At 47.4% G+C, this 15,861-nt stretch overlaps 1 protein-coding gene across 1 annotated transcript; it reads left to right on the forward strand.

Annotated features, from left to right (window-relative positions):
- On the forward strand, nt 1-15,861 carry CLEC11A (C-type lectin domain containing 11A). Its single transcript, XM_081884374.1, has 4 exons — nt 1-290; nt 5,763-5,979; nt 14,008-14,199; nt 15,204-15,861. The coding sequence occupies exons 1-4, from the start codon at nt 177-179 to the stop codon at nt 15,602-15,604; spliced, it is 924 nt and encodes a 307-aa protein (XP_081740500.1). The 5' UTR covers nt 1-176; the 3' UTR covers nt 15,605-15,861.

Consider the following 15,861-nt stretch of genomic DNA (forward strand, 5'->3'; position numbering starts at 1 on the left):
GCCTGAGTGAGCGTGAAATCCAAGAGAGAAAGAGGGAAAAGAAGGAGAGAGAGAGAGAGATCCAGTACGTTCTTGAGTTCATTGGGTGGGAGATTCGGGATAACTGACCTCTCGCCCTCCCCCAGCAACGCCGGTTTCATTTGTACGCCAAGTCCCGGTTGGAGAGAGACAGCGCCATGGAGATTTGGCCTCTGATACAGCTGCTGCTCTTGGGTTTGCTGCTGGGGGCGGCTCAGGGACAGAGGGATGAGCTCAGCTCTGAGGAGGAAAGAAGAGCCCTGATGCTGAAGGTGAGAAACTCTCCACCCCATCTCCTAACACACAGACAAATACAGGGGCAGCATAGACAGTGGTCTGGGCCAATACAATTTGCCAGGGGAGTCCAGGTTGGGGGGGGGGGGGAGAGAGGCAGCTGCCATGATGGAAACAGCGTGTGAGTGCAAACCATACATTTAAACCACACAACCCCTCAAAGAATCCTGGGAACTGTAGTTTACAGAGCTACAGTTCCCAGCACCTTTAACAAATTACAGTCCTCAGGATTGCTTGTGGGGAAGGGATGTATGATAATTATAAAAAGGTAAAGGGACTCCTGACCATTAGGTCCAGTCATGGCCGACTCTGGGGTTGCGGCGCTCATCTCGCTTTACTGGCCGAGGGAGCCGGCGTACAGCTTCCGGGTCATGTGGCCAGCATGACTAAGCCACTTCTGGCGAACCAGAGCAGCGCACGGAAACGCCGTTTACCTTCCCGCCAGAGTGGTACCTATTTATCTACTTGCACTTTGACGTGCTTTTGAACTGCTAGGTTGGCAGGAGCAGGGACCGAACAATGGGAGCTCACCCCGTCGCGGGGATTCGAACCGCCAGCCCTCTGATCGGCAAGTCCTAGGCTCTGTGGTGTAACCCACAGTGCCACCCGCATCCCTATGATATGTATAGGGTTGCCATATGCCTGTTTTTTCCTCGAACATGCCTGGGATTCCAAGGTTGAAATTACCATCCGGGGGGATTTTATAAAAATTGGGAAAATGTCTGGGTTTTCGCAAACAGGGGAGAAAAAGCTCAAAAACATTTTGTGTGTTTCCCCCCAAAATCTCAACAACTTTTGGGGTGATTTCCCCAAAAAAACCTCAACAATTGTTTGTGTCCTTATTTTTTTACTTCTTGAAATATGGCAACCCTAGATACATACAGATCCTATGTTGCTTCCAGAATGTCCGGCCTGCCCTTATCCAAGATGCAAACGTTTCCCAAAATCCATTAGGCATCACCAAGAGGATACGGGGGGTTCTCATGCCCTGCTCCCCACTGCAATCTGTCAAACAATCAATTTATGGCTTTGCTTCAGGCAGCAAAATGTGTTGGACTGGGAAATGAACATGTAGACATTAAGGCTTCATGCACACCAAATGTTTAACCCTCCCCCCCCCCCCACGAATCCTGAGACCTGTAGTTTGTTAAGGGTGCTGAAAATTGTAGCTCTGTGGGTGGGGGGTAAAACTACAGTTCCCAGGATTCTTTGGGTGGATGAAGGAAACATGCCTTTTGGTATATGGTGTGTATGCAGCCCCAGTGAACACATATGGGATGGAGTGGGACCCACCATCAACCTCGCTCTCAACTGCTATGCGGGAATGCTACATTCAGACATGACGATTATTGCATTCATTTCCCTGGTTGTCTCCAAGAATCTGTTTTTACACCATTCTGGAAACTGCAGCTCTGTGAGGGGGAATAGGAGCCTCCTAAAAACTCTCAGCACCCTTAACTACAGCTCCCAGAATTCTTTGGGGGACCGAAGAGGACAGGCTTTCACAAAACTTGCATATGCTAATTTTTATGTCTAGATGCAAATAATTACTGTAACTGAAATAAAAATACAGTCCACCTTGTCGTCGTGGGGAAAACTGTGGCCAAGTGACCACTGTGCCTGCTAGGTCTGCTGTCAGTGATAACAGACCCAACCAGTGTCCTTATTTTCCAGGGATTGTCCTGGACTAACAGAAGCTGCCCTGGTTTCTGATTTGATTCTGGAACATCCCACTTTTCCTTAGGAGACCCCTATTTCCCCTTATGTTGGAGGGTAGGGAGTTATGTGACACCCCCCCCCCAAGCCAATGAGATAAGAAACTGTACAACCATTAGAAGACATCTGAAGACAGCCCTGTATAGAGAAGTTTTTTTAAAAAAAAGTTTAATGTTTTATTATGTTTTTATATATGTTGGAAGCCGCCCAGAGTGGCCGGGGCAACCCAGTCAGATGGGCAGGGTATAGATAATAAAATTATCTTTACCTAGATAATAAAATTATTATTATTATGGAATAGGATGTCCCTATTTTCATCAGAGAAATGTTGGAGGGTATCTGATAACAGTTGACGGGCAAACTTCAAGGCCACTGCTGCACAGTTCTTTATCCTTATACCGGACCTGACAGTCCTTCAAACAGAGGACAGTTTTAAAAGAGACACTTCTCTGACAGATTTCAAATAGAGGTCTGCCCTCTGTAAAATTGGACACGTGGCCACTCCAGTTGCGTAATGTTTAGACGCCTGCTCTGTGTTTTTTTCTTAGACATACTAGGATCTGGGGCAGTTCCAGCCTCCAATGCAAACATATTACTTAAGACTCTCTCTCTCTCTCTCTCTCTCTCTCTCTCTCTCTCTCTCTCTCTCTCTCTCTCTCTCTCTCTCTCTTTCCAAGCTAGACCTACTCAGGCAGCCAGGAAAAAAATCTGATAGGTCTGACTGTACATGCATGTTCCTACTCAAGTAATTTATACAAAACTCTTCGTTTGCCCTGAATGCCTCTCTTGGGTCCCTGATCTGAATAATCTTACAGCTTGGATTCTGTCCTCTCCCATCCAGCCCTACAGCCATTGAACTCAGTCTGCTCTCACCACACGGACTCTTCTTTCCTTTTTGCAGAAGAGTTGAGGCCTCTGTCTTACGCATCTGAAATTCGTGCGCTTAACAGGCCCTGGGAAATCCAGGGCAGGATGATAGGAACAGGATGACCTCACCTGTGCTGTGATGTCGAAACAAAAATCACAAAAAACCCACACTCGGTGTTTGCATGCTTTTTCCTTCTTAAAGGGATGTTTCGATTTGAGCAAGGCTTTGTGTTTTGCTTGATCGCCAGCTGACCAGATGCCATCGAGCTGCTGCGTTCTTGTGGCTGAGGTCTGGAACAAAGCCTGGATTTCTGAATCCTCTTGGAACGCTAAAACATGGAACTCTTTTAGAAGCAGCAACCAAGTTTTGGGACTTGGCTTAGCATCTCCCGTGGATGGCCAAGTCAAAGCTTAGTGATTATCTAGTGTGCATTTGCGATCTCACTGTTTGCGCTGCCTGTTTCCGTCTGTTTCTCTTACTTAATATCTTGACAAACATAACTGTTTAAGCATCTCTAAAGCAGGAGTTCCCAAACTTTACTGGGCCAAGGGTCCATAAAATTATCCCAGCACCCCCTACCCTATAAAAAGCATTATTCAGAAAAGCAGTATGCATGATTCATTAAGGAAGATAATCAGAGAATCGTTGAACTGTAGAGGTGGAATCATCTAGTCCAACCTCCTACAATGCTGAAATATTTTGCCCGATGTGGGACCCAAGAGATTAACTCTGAGATTAGCAGTCCCATGCTCCACAGACTGAGCTTTCTGAAACTGAAAACCGCAACAATTAATTGCACATTTATTCAAACTCCAATCAAAACTATTTAATTTAATTAATTTTACAAAACGGATTAACTTGGTCCAGCCATACCAGCTTTTCAATGACTGATATAGCCATTTACACCTCCAGCATCCTCCTGTCATCCCCTTGCCTCTTAGAGACCCCCCCCCAGGGAATCCCACGACCCCCCCCCCCAGGAGGGCAGTACCACCCACTTTGAAAACCACTGATCTAAAGTTTTGCCTGGGTGGTTTCTGAGGTTCCACCTTATGCTCCTTCCATGCTTCGAATGCCCTCTCTAGTTACACTTCCTCCTGTTTTAGGGAACATAAGAAACTGCCTTATACCTAGTCAGAACAAGGGTCCACATAGCTCAGTATTGTTGACACTAGCAGTGGCTCTTCAAGATTTCAGAAAGGGAACATTCCCAGTCACACCTGGAGTTCTTGGGGAATTGAACCAGGGACATATCACATGTCTTTTCTCTGAGCAATAGCCCTTTCCTACTTGTTACCTCCCAACCTGACTGCCCTAGCAGTTGTTGGAAGTTCTGATTTGATCCCAGAATGTCCTGGTTTTCCTTAGGACATCCATATTTTCATTGGAGCAATCATAGAATTGTAGAGTTGGAAGGGACCAAACCACTGCAATGCAGGAATAATGTTGGGGGGTAAGGAGTTATGCAAACCCTGAGCCAAGGAGATAAGTAACTATACAGCCTTTAGAAGACACCTGAAGGCAAGACAACTGTATAGGGAAGGTTTTTTTTTTTAATGTTTCGTGTTTCATTACATTTTTAAATATGTTGGAGGCCGCCCAGAGAGACTGGGGCAACCCAAACAGATGGGTGGAGTAATAATAATAATAATAATAATAATAATAATAATCGGCACATCTCTCTTTTCATTGGAAAAATGTTTGAGGGTGTGCAAACACCCCTTTCTGTCTTCCATTCTGGTAGGCAAAGCAGAGCTCAGACAAAAACACTTGTTTAGTCATGTCTTTGTGACCCCCTGGACCAGAGCACACCAGGCACTCCTGTCTTCCACTGCCTCCCACGGTTTGGTCAAACTCATGTTGGTAGCTTCAAGAACACTGTCCAACCATCTCGTCCTCTGTTGTCCCCTTCTCCTTGTGCCCTCCATCTTTCCCAACATCAGGGTCTTTTCCAGGGAGTCTTGTCTTCTCATGAGGTGTCCAAAGTATTGGAGCCTCAGCTTTAGGATCTGTCCTTCCAGTGAGCACTCAGGGCTGATTTCCTTCAGAATGGATAGGTTGATCTTCTTGCCGTCCATGGGACTTTCAAGAATCTCCTCCAGCACCATAATTCAAAAGCATCAATTCTTTGGTGATCAGCCTTCTTTATGGTCCAGCTCTCACTTCCATACATCACTACTTGGAAAACCATAGCTTTAATTATACGGACCTTTGTCAGCAAGGTGATGTCTCTGCTTTTTAAGATGCTGTCTAGGTTTGTCATCGCTTTGCTCCCAAGAAGCAGGCGTCTTTTAATTTCGTGGCTGCTGTCACCATCAGCGGTAATCATAGAACCCAAGAAAGTAAAATCTCTCACTGCCTCCATTTCTTCCCCTTCTATTTGCCAGGAGGTGATGGGATCAGTGGCCATGATCTTAGTTTTCTGATGTTGAGCTTCAGACCATATTTTGCGCTCTCCTCTTTCACCCTCATTAAAAGGTTCTTTAATTCCTCCTCACTTTCTGCCATCAAGGTCGTGTCATCTGCATATCTGAGGTTGTTAATGTTTCTTCTGGCAATCTTAATTCCGTCTTGGGATTCATCCAGTCCAGCCTTTCGCATGATGAATTCTGCATATAAGTTAAATAAGTGGGGAGACAATATACAGCCTTGTTGTACTCCTTTCCCAATTTTGAACCAATCAGTTGTTCCAGGTGCAAATCAGTCAGAACTGGTGAGAGGTGTGGCTTGGGAGGGTGTATGGCTTCGGAAGAGTCCAGAGGAGCTAGACAGAGAGACCTGGAGGGCAGCATTTGTTCTCCCATCCCTCAGCCTGAGGAAGCCTGTTCCTATTTAACCCTCCTCATCTATCCTCCCCTTTTCCCAGCACCTGCAAGAGGTTCTGGAGCTCTCAGAAACAACCGGAGAGGAGGCTGCACAGGAGATCACCCTAACTGAGGTGGGGGACCCAGCTGGCAAGGAGATCTTAGACGAAAATGCAGAGGAGGAGGAACCCGTGGAAGAGCCTCCTCGTACCACACAGCTGTCACCAACCACAGCACCCCCGGCTCAGCAGGAGGAAGAGGATGACTTCACCTATGTGTGTGAGTAACGCAAAGCACTCAGGTCCCCCTTCCTTTTAAAAAGGTGATCTTCCCCGCCTTGCAGTTTCACAACCCCAGTTAACATAATGAGAATCCTCTTCTAGCTGGCTTTGAAGGGAGATTTGTTAAAAGAATGGAAAATAGATCTATCTATCGATTCTGCTAGCCGTGATGGAGCCCTCCAGGCTTGGGAGCAATGTATGGTAGTTCTCTTTGGGCCCCATCTGCACTACAGATTTAAAGTTTTATTATGTTTTTAGTTTTATTATGTTTGTATATGTGCTGGAAGCTGCCCAGGGTGGCTGGGGAAACCCAGCCAGGTGGGTGGAGTATTGCTGCGGTTGCTGCAGTATCATGCCACTTTAAACAGCCATGGCTTCCTCTGAAGTCAGTCCCACAATTGCACCTCCCCTCGAAATTCCCTGCTCTTGGTCTAGACCAGAGTTTCCCAAACTTGGGTCTACAGCTTTTTTTTGGACTACAGTTACCACCATCCTTGACCGCTGGTCCTGCTTAAACAGCTCAAGATCGTGATACCTCAAGGACCACCTGTCTCCATATGAACTTAGCCAGATCCTGATATCATCCTTGAGGCCCTTCTAAGTGTACCTCCTCCACGAGTGGTCCAGAGCTTGGCAACACCAGAACGGGGCCTTCTCTGCAGTGGCTCCTTGCTTGTGGAATGCTGTCTCCTGGGAGGTTCTCCTGGCGCCTTCATTATACATCTTTAGGCACACCAGGTGAAAATGTTCCTCTTCAACCAGGCCTTTGGCTGATTGATCTGATGTGTTGTGGAAGGGGCATTTTTGGATGGTGTTTGTTCTTCTTTTTATGACGTATTTTGTGTTTATTATATTGCAAATTTATGTTGTGAACCGCCCTGAGATCTACGAGTAGCATACAAATTTAACAAACAAACAAACAAACAAACAAACAAACAAACAAACAAGGTGATCTGTGGATGTTGTTAGACTATAACTCCCATAATCTTTTACCGGTTCCATGCTGGCTGGGGCTGATGGGCTCCGCATTGTCTATCCTCGTAGCCTTCACAGCTCCTTTACAGCTCATAGGCTCTCTATTTTTAATAGGATTGTTTGTTTGTTTGGAATCTCTCTGGAGTCGTTGGGCTTACTCTAGGGAGGCCCAAGTTCGAATCCCAGCTCAGCCATGAGCCGATTTGAAAACTGCTATTGTGCCCTCCCTTAGCAGTCGTTCTGAGCAAGCTCAACATACCCTGTTTCTCGAGCCTTCCCTCGCCTGTCGTCCCATGCTGCCAAATGATGTATCTTCCACTCTTTTCTGAAGCCACTGCTTTCTGCTTGTCCTCAGGCACAGAAGCCAATTACATCTAACTCCAATCAATTCCTAACATAAATCCTGATTTCTTGGGTCTTGGCTGGAAGCAACAGTAAACCCTACCCATCAACGACTTCCTTTCACTTTATAAAAACCTCCGCTTTTGGCTGGAGAAGGAGGAGGGGGGGGAAATCACCCTTTGCTGCACTGCCAGGAATACCCCCAACCTCTCTAGAATTCTAATATTCACAATGGCAATCAAAAGTTTAGGCACAGTGGTAAGAGCAATCTCTCCTGCCAGCAAGCATCCCACAGGGAAGTAAGTGCTAAGATTATTTATTTATTTGAAGTATTTTTATCCTGCTCTCCAAGCCGAAAAAGAGTCCCGGAGCAACTAACGTAAGATCTGTTAAGACAAGGCAGTCTTCTGCCAGCTGTTACAAGAGACATGACACAAAAGGAAAAAGGGATGGTGAGGGGAGAGGAAAACAAGCGCGCTCCGTTTTTAAGGCACCCGTTGACCAGGCTGCATAGTGGTTGTCATACTGACCAGTTGCAATGGAAAGAATTCAGGGACAGGAGGAGCCAAAGGGAGCTGTCAGCTGAGACAGTGGGGTGGACCTGCTTCCTGTATCTCCTTTTCCTCCTGCAGCCAGATGGAATGGCTGCTACGGAATGATTGAGAGGAGACCCATGGAGCTGGGATCTCAGTAGAGCTGATGGCACGAGCCCATCGGTTTTGCATTGCTGGATTCAGACCAGCATTTGGTGTCCTGCAAAAACCACTAGCCAGTTGCCTCTGGCAGTTAACCAGAATAGCATAGTGGCAGATAGCATCCCTTTGGGAATTAAAAGTATATGGCCTAGTGAGACAGACTATTTGTCTATCTAGTGCAGTACTGTATTCACTTACAGACAGCAGCAGTGCAAGGTCTAAGAAAGTAAAAAATAAATAAAAAATCCTGCTCATCACCTGTTACCTGAGATCTTTTTAACTGGTTACGAAATGTTGTGCATATCCCTGATGTCAAGTGCAGATGGCAAGTGTCTACAATTTTGGCACTGGGCACTTCTAAAGACAGACCTACAGTTCACATATGAACAAAACTCTGAAGACGGTTTCGTACAGGGAAAAACAGCTTCACGAGGGAGGGAGGTTGGAGTGGGGCAGTCCCCACCCATCACTTTTTGCTCTATGGTGCCCTTACCCCAAACCATTCTTACACACGAGGGGCTCCCAAGCCCTTGCAAGTACGTGTTGTGGTGAAAGGGTTAATCACTCTCCACTTCCCCACCCTAAATCATCTCTCTCTCCCCCTCCTTACTCATCTCTGAAGCTTTTCCCTAGAAGAAACAAGGTTTATGTTGCACACGTAATTCAGAGCGACAGTTCTCCTTCCTTAAAATCCAGAGTGACAGCTATCCTTCACATCACAAATAATTGGCTGTTGTAACTTTCGCTTGAAGCGCAGCATCGTTGGTACTCCTTTAGGGCCAAAGTACCCAGGATGGAAAGCTGTGTGTAACTTTGCCCTGGCATTTTTTAAAAGGAAAAGCACACGGGGGAGCCTGGAATCTTGAGCAAAAGAAGTGTGTGTGTGTGTGTGTGTGTGTGTGTAGAGGGGAGCAGAGAGGGCAAAGGAGACTTTCCCCTCAGTCTGCACCTCTGCTCAAAAATTCCCTCCCCAGTTGCTCCTCTCCTGACTTCGATTTTTTTTAAAAAAAAATGTCTGGAGGGGAAAGGGTTAAGCACCCCCATTTCCTGCTGAAGAGTCCAATCTTCCTGCCAGCTCTTTTCATTTATAACACTTACACACACACACACACACACACACACACACACACACACCCTACCACCACCACCAGCAGCAGCAGGATAAAATTGCACACCTTGGTTGATGTGCCATGTTTCATTTGGCCTTTGTTCTGGAAAAGGATTCTGGGAAAGCGCAATACTGGGGCTGGGCTGGGGGATCACCCAGCTACCTAGCACTGAGGTTCACAGAAATCTGATGTGGATTTTTCCATCCTTGGAAAGACAACATTTTTTCCCTCAGCATTAGGAGAGAAACCAGGGCGGGGTGGGGAACCCTGCCACCGTCGGTTCCATTGCTGGCGAGCTGTAGCTGTGAAAACCTTCGAGACTTAGTGGCTGAAATGAAAGTTACCATAGAAGTAAAACGTTCAAAGAAAGGGGACTGCGAATGATCACAGACGGTTTAAAAATAAAAATACAGAAGGCGCATCTTGGCTCTTTGTTCCCACTTCAATCGCACTTGGCTCAAGTCAAGCTAACTTGAGTTAAGCAGTTTCCTTCAACCATCAAGTAATCCAGGAATGCTTTTAACAAATAAATAAAAGCGGCAGCTGAAGATGAATAAGGACTATATTTAGCACACTGGAGCACTCCCCAGATATTATCTTAACAACCCTGCAAGGTAGGTTAGCATGATTATACCCTATATTAAAAATGGGAGACAAAAAACTGGGTTGCAGGGAAGGAATCCTTTATATACCGTATTTTTTGCTCTATAAGACGGACCAGACCACAAGACGCACCTAGTTCTTGGAGGAGGAAAACAAGAAAAAAAATATTCTGAATCCTAGAAGCCAGAACAGCAAGAGGGATCGCTGCACAGCGAACCCTCTTGCTGTTCTGGCTTCTGGGATAGCTGCGCAGCCTGCATTCACTCCATAAGACGCACACACATTTCCCCTTATTTTTTAGGAGGGAAAAAGTGAGTCTTATAGAGCAAAAAATACGGTATTTAGGGTTTTTTTGTACACGTTTTGATTCTTCAGTTCAAGCTGTGATGGGGTGGGGTGGGTAACAGTGGGGGACATAGTCTGTAGGGCAAATGGGGCACTGTCCCACCAACCACAGCCACCCACCACCTGGCTGCCTCCTTGCATAGATAATTAATAATAATAATAATAATAATAATAATAATAATAATAATAATAATATTTATTTATACCCCGCCCTCCCCAGCCAAGGCTGGGCTCAGGGCAGCTAACAACCAATAATAAAAACAAGTTGCAATACATCTTTAAAAAAACTAGGTTAAATACAACATTAAAACATTAAAATGCAGCCTCATCACAGGAGGAGAAAGGAAAAAAGAAAGAGGGGGAGGGAATCAAATTGACTCCAAGCCAAAGCCAGAACCAGTCCAGGGAGGGGCACTGCTTGTCAACCTACTTCTCCGAAACTGGAATTAGCTCTGTGTACTGTTGGGCTCCCTGAGTCCTGCCCTATCGTCCCAATGAGGACTAGCCGCTAAGGGTGGTGGAAGATAGGATGAAATCCCCCACTGCTTGACCAACGTGGCCATGTGTGTCCTACTTTACAGAGTCCTCTGTTTATAAGCCTGTCAGAGTACATGTCTCCATAGGAAGGTCTGTCCAGTCCAAGCCTGATGTAAAGAGAAAGAACCCTTAAAAGAAAGGAGAGGGACATTGAGTTTGTCTATCAACAGTTAACAACTGGGCAACAGGCAGAACAGGTCCACAGCAGTGGCGTAGCGTGGGGGGTGCAGGGGGGGCCGGCCGCACCAGGCGCAACATCTGGGGGTTAGGGTTAGGGGGCGCAAATCCACGGGTTAGGGGGTGCAAATTACTTGACTTGCCCCGGGTGCTGACAACCCACGCTACGCCACTGGTCCACAGGTCAGCTGGTCGCTGTCTTCCCCATTGATCTTTCCCTTTAAAGTGTAGGAAATATTCCTAAATTTGCATATGGCCAGCTAAGCCAGGTGGGGTTACCAGATGAGGCTTTCCCTGCAGGCCAGGACAGACTCCAGCAGATTGAGTGGGTGACACCAATCATAGGTCCGATGGTCAAGCAGGTGGTTTCTGCACGTTCTGCAGAGGGAAGTGAAGGGCAGATGGGGCTCATCCACCTGGAAAGGGAGCCCATCTAGGAGAAGGTAAAACTCTGATCCCAAACCTCCGCTGTCTTGAGGGATGTATTTGGCAGCCCCACACAAGGTCTGAGGGGACAGTGGACTGGCCCCCTGCTGAAAAAGTTTGCTGACCCTTGGTCTTTCCCTTGCAAGCACCCCTTTTCACAGGAAGGATTTTCTGCCAGAGGAGGAAAGGGTTAAACCCCCCTCTGCATGCCTGCCCTGATTGGCCTTTCCCCTTGATGCAATTTGCATTTTCTGAAAATCTGCACATGAAATGCAAAGGCATCTTTTAATGGCTGTGTCTAGTGTGCTGCCTCACACACATCAAACATACCCCTTTCTTGCCTGTGGTGTTGGCTGCCCTGATGAGTTCTTCCTTCCAATTGCCCCACTTGCACACAGAGCCTATTCAAGGCCAGACACCCCTCGCCAGTTGACCACAACCACCTATATCCCTCCTGCATGACCCACAGACCACCCTCTCTTATCTGTCTCTTGCACAGAGAGGCTTATACAGATGTGCTTGCACGCCCCCCCCCCATAACCTAAACCTTAGAAGCTCCCCAGTCTGCTCATTCCATTCCTTAGCTGAGCTGAACTGCCTGCATTTATAATTTGACCACAGCAAGAAACATGGCCCCGTGATGTGATAATTTACTGTTTGTGTAGGGAGCAGAGCTGTGTTCTTAGCAGTAGGTAATTTTCTTTTAAAGAAACTCAACATAGGCAGTAAAGCCAGTCTCTGACTCAGAACAGTTTCTAACTTAGAATCATGGAGTTGGAAGGGACCACGAGGGTCATCGAGTCCAACCCCATGCAATGCAGGAATCTTTGGCCCAATGTGGGGATCAAACCACAAGCCTGAGAGTACGAGAGTGATGCTGTACCAACTATCTCTGTGGACTCAATGGAAAGCTGCTGTCACTTCAATTTGCTCTACTTCAAGGGTGGGGAAACTCCAGCCCTGAAGATATTATTGGACTAACCCCCATCAGCCCTAGACTCTGTGGCCAACAATCAGGGAAGATGGAAGCTGTAGGGCTGCCTTCAGATGTGTCCTAAAGGTTGTCTAGTTACTTATCTCCTTGGCTCAGGGGCCGTATAAAGGTAAAGGTAAAGGTAAAGGGACCCCTGACCATTAGGTCCAGTCGCGGACGACTCTGGGGTTGCAGCGCTCATCTCGCTTTATTGGCCGAGGGAGCCAGCGTACAGCTTCCGGGTCATGTGGCCAGCATGACTAAGCTGCTTCTGGTGAACCAGAGCAGCGCACAGAAATGCCTTTTACCTTCCTGCCAGAGCGGTACCTATTTATCTACTTGCACTTTGATGTGCTTTTGAACTGCTAGGTTGGCAGGAGCAGGGACCGAGCAATGGGAGCTCACCCCGTCATGGAGATTCAAACCGCTAGCCTTCTGATCGGCAAGCCCTAGGCTCTGTGGTTTAACCCACAGCGCCACCCACGTTCCTTTTTAGGGGTCGTATAACTCTATACATTTCTCTGATGAAAAGTGGGACGTCCTAAGGAAAAGTGGGACATTCCGGGATCTAATCAGAAACTGGGATGGCTTCTGTAAAAATAGGGACATTAGGAAGGTTTGGCCTCTATAGAGAGGGTCTTATTTAAGATAATTGTTATTGACATCCCTCTTGTCTGGGGAGACAATAGAAGAGTGGGCCTTGTGCAGGGTTAAAGGGGCAAAGTCAAACTGTTGGAGAGTTACAGCACCTTCTGTGGCTGTGGAGACAGATATTGGAGAGACATGTTTTATTGCAGGTGGGGTAAACAAAGGCATCTGTTTTTGCTGCTACAGGGGCATCATGGTAAGGTTTGCTCGTTGCTGTGGGTCAGTCACACAAAGGACACTAATGGGAAATTTGGCTGCTCGTTGTCTTGGAAAGCACCTTGGCTTGAACATACCTCCAAGTGATAAAGAGCCTCAAACTGCATTACCGCCTCCTTAAGAGTGTGCGCAAGGAGAATAGCAGAGAGATTGCATTGGATTTTCACTTTGCTAAGAGTCAATTTGGATTTCAGGGAACTGGTTGCTGGGTTGCAGTGAAAGTGTCTTTCCTTAGCAGTGCAGTGTGAACAGCCTCGCAATTGCCAGGCAGTTTGCGCTGCCTATTGACAGACCATACTCTGGTTACAGTCTCTTCTCTAGCTGGGAAACCCATGCGTGTAGCTGCCATGAAAAAGGAAGGAAGGAAGGAAGGAAGGAAGGAAGGAAGGAAGGAAGGAAGGAAGGAAGGAAGGAAGGAGCAAACTCAGTGCTGGAGATCATTAGGGAAAGATAAAAAAATAAAGCTGCCGGTATCATATTGCCTTTACACAAATTGATCATGCAACCATGCTTGGAATAACGTGTCTAGTCTTGTTGTTGCACCTCAAAAAGGATATTGTAGAGTTATATATGGTGCAAAAGAAGACAATTGAGCAGGGGCGAACGAAGGTGCTGTGACACCTGGGGTGCGGCATCACTATGTAGAGCGCATGTGTGGCGTCGCTACGTACGACGCTTGCGCTGTACGTTGGAGTCCGTGGGAGTACGTGGGAGTTGGAGTCCAACAGCATCTAGCGAGACAGTTTCCCCACCTGTGAGATTATATCCTAACAAGAGCATCCCTCCTGTTCAGGGCTTTTTTTTTTTTCAGTTGAAACTTGCCGGAACAGTCAGGTGGGAACCATTGCCATTATAAGAGAACAAGGGAGGCATTCATGGTGGGTTCCATATAGCACTGTACCTGTTCCTCTGCTTCCAGACCCTTAAAATTTGCCTTTGTTTCTCCTCTTCTCCTTCCTCCTTCCTTGTTGTCCAAGAAGTCTCCCGACTGAACAGCCTGGATGCAGCCGTCCACCGCCTCAATGTGCAGTTCCACCTCATGGACGTGAAGGTCTCCCAGTTCTCTCAAGGCCTGGCTGAACTGAAGGGGAGCGTGACGGAGGCTCACGAGTCGCTCGACTCCTTGAAAGAAGTCGCCACGCGCAACCAGAAAGAGCTCGGAAGAATTGATGGTGAGGACAGGGGCAGGGAGGCAATGCACATTGGGAGTGGTTAGGAAAACAGGGAGCAGCCCTATACTGCCATTGATTCCATTCCCTGCAATGCAGGAATCTTTGGCCTAACGTGGTCCTCAAACCCACAACCCTGAAATGAAGAGTCTCATGTTCTACAGACTAAGCTATCTCTCCAGTAAAGTGTTTTTTGCTTTTGTTTTAAAGACAAAAGGGATCAGGAAGGCCAGCCACAGATCTCCAGCATCATGTCTGCTTCTGGCCCTCAGCTTACAAGGGCAGGAAGCGGCTAAAGGGCAATAACAGGCAGAGCCTTTGGAATGCAAAGCCATGTTGAGAGCTGGATCGAGCGCCTGAGGCTGCCAGTTGCCAAATCCCTCCTTTAGCTCAAAAAGCTGTCCTTCTTTGGGTGTCAAGATTGTGTGGTGTGTGTGTGTATGTGTGTCAGAGAGTCAGGATTTCATATGCTGCTCAGGGCTGATGGAGCATAAGGATCAAAGCAAAGGTTATTCAGGGACAGAGGGGGATTGATCGAATCCAGCACACTAAGTTCAGGTTGAGATGTGAGGGTGGAGGGGTTTCTCTCTCTTTATATTTCTATAATTTATTATTCTTATTTTTCAAACATTTTCACATTGACCTTCAAATCAAACACACTATTTCCCACCCTCAGCTCTGCAGCGTTTTTAACTCAAACCTTTTCTACTGCATTAGATCTTTATCTATCACAAAATTTCTCTGTTCTAATTATTTTGTCCTTTTCCCTCCTGCCCGCGATTTCATTTGACTGTAATATTTTTTTTAAAAAAAATAGGCCATGAAAGGCCTCCATTCTTCAGGATGGAGGCGTTTCTCAAGGCCATTCACCCTCTGTTACCCCCATGTTCAGACTGCAGGCTTCTTGGGGCAGAGACCCATCTCCTTCCCTTCCACTTGATGGAATCGCAAGCCGTAGGTAGCAGCAGTTGCCGTTGTAACCATGACACTCTCTGCCCTATCCCAAGGTTGCTTGCGAGGCCGCCGGACCCACGCCAAATGCTTCCTGATCTTCAAGAACTTTGAAGTCTACGACGCAGCACAAAAACTGTGTGAGCTCAGGGGAGGGAACCTGGCAATGCCAGCAGATGCCACCGAGCTGGCCTTCCTGCGCCGCTACCTCTATGACGCCTTCCAACCTAACAACTGGCCTGTCTGGGTGGGCATCAACGACCGGCGCTCAGAAGGGCTGTGGCTCTTTGAGAACGGGCAGCGCGTGTCCGTCTTCGACTGGTACCGCGACTTCCTGGTGACTCAACCCAACGGCGGCGCCCGGGAGAACTGCGTGTCCCTCAGCTCAGATGACGGGAAATGGTGGGACAATGACTGCGAGCGGCGGATGTATTACGTCTGCGAGTACCGCCTCTAGGGGGGCGGCTGTCTCAGGTCCAGTCCCAGGTGCGCATGGTCGCCATAGGTATCCTTCCGCTTACAGTGCAATGGTTAGCATGTCTGGGCTATGTGGGGCTACAACCTCTGGAAGGCAGTGTGCTCTGCCCCATTTTTCGCACCCCCAACCTTACCCCAAGGCACGCACCACACACTCTTACTGGTGGCCCTGTTAGCCAAAACATCCCACTTATTTTGTAGCCCCCACACCATAATAAAAAGCACCTTGTCCCCTCA

Source organism: Podarcis melisellensis (assembly GCF_964234715.1).
Source record: "Podarcis melisellensis genome assembly, chromosome: 13".
NCBI classification, from domain to species: Eukaryota; Metazoa; Chordata; class Lepidosauria; order Squamata; family Lacertidae; genus Podarcis; species Podarcis melisellensis.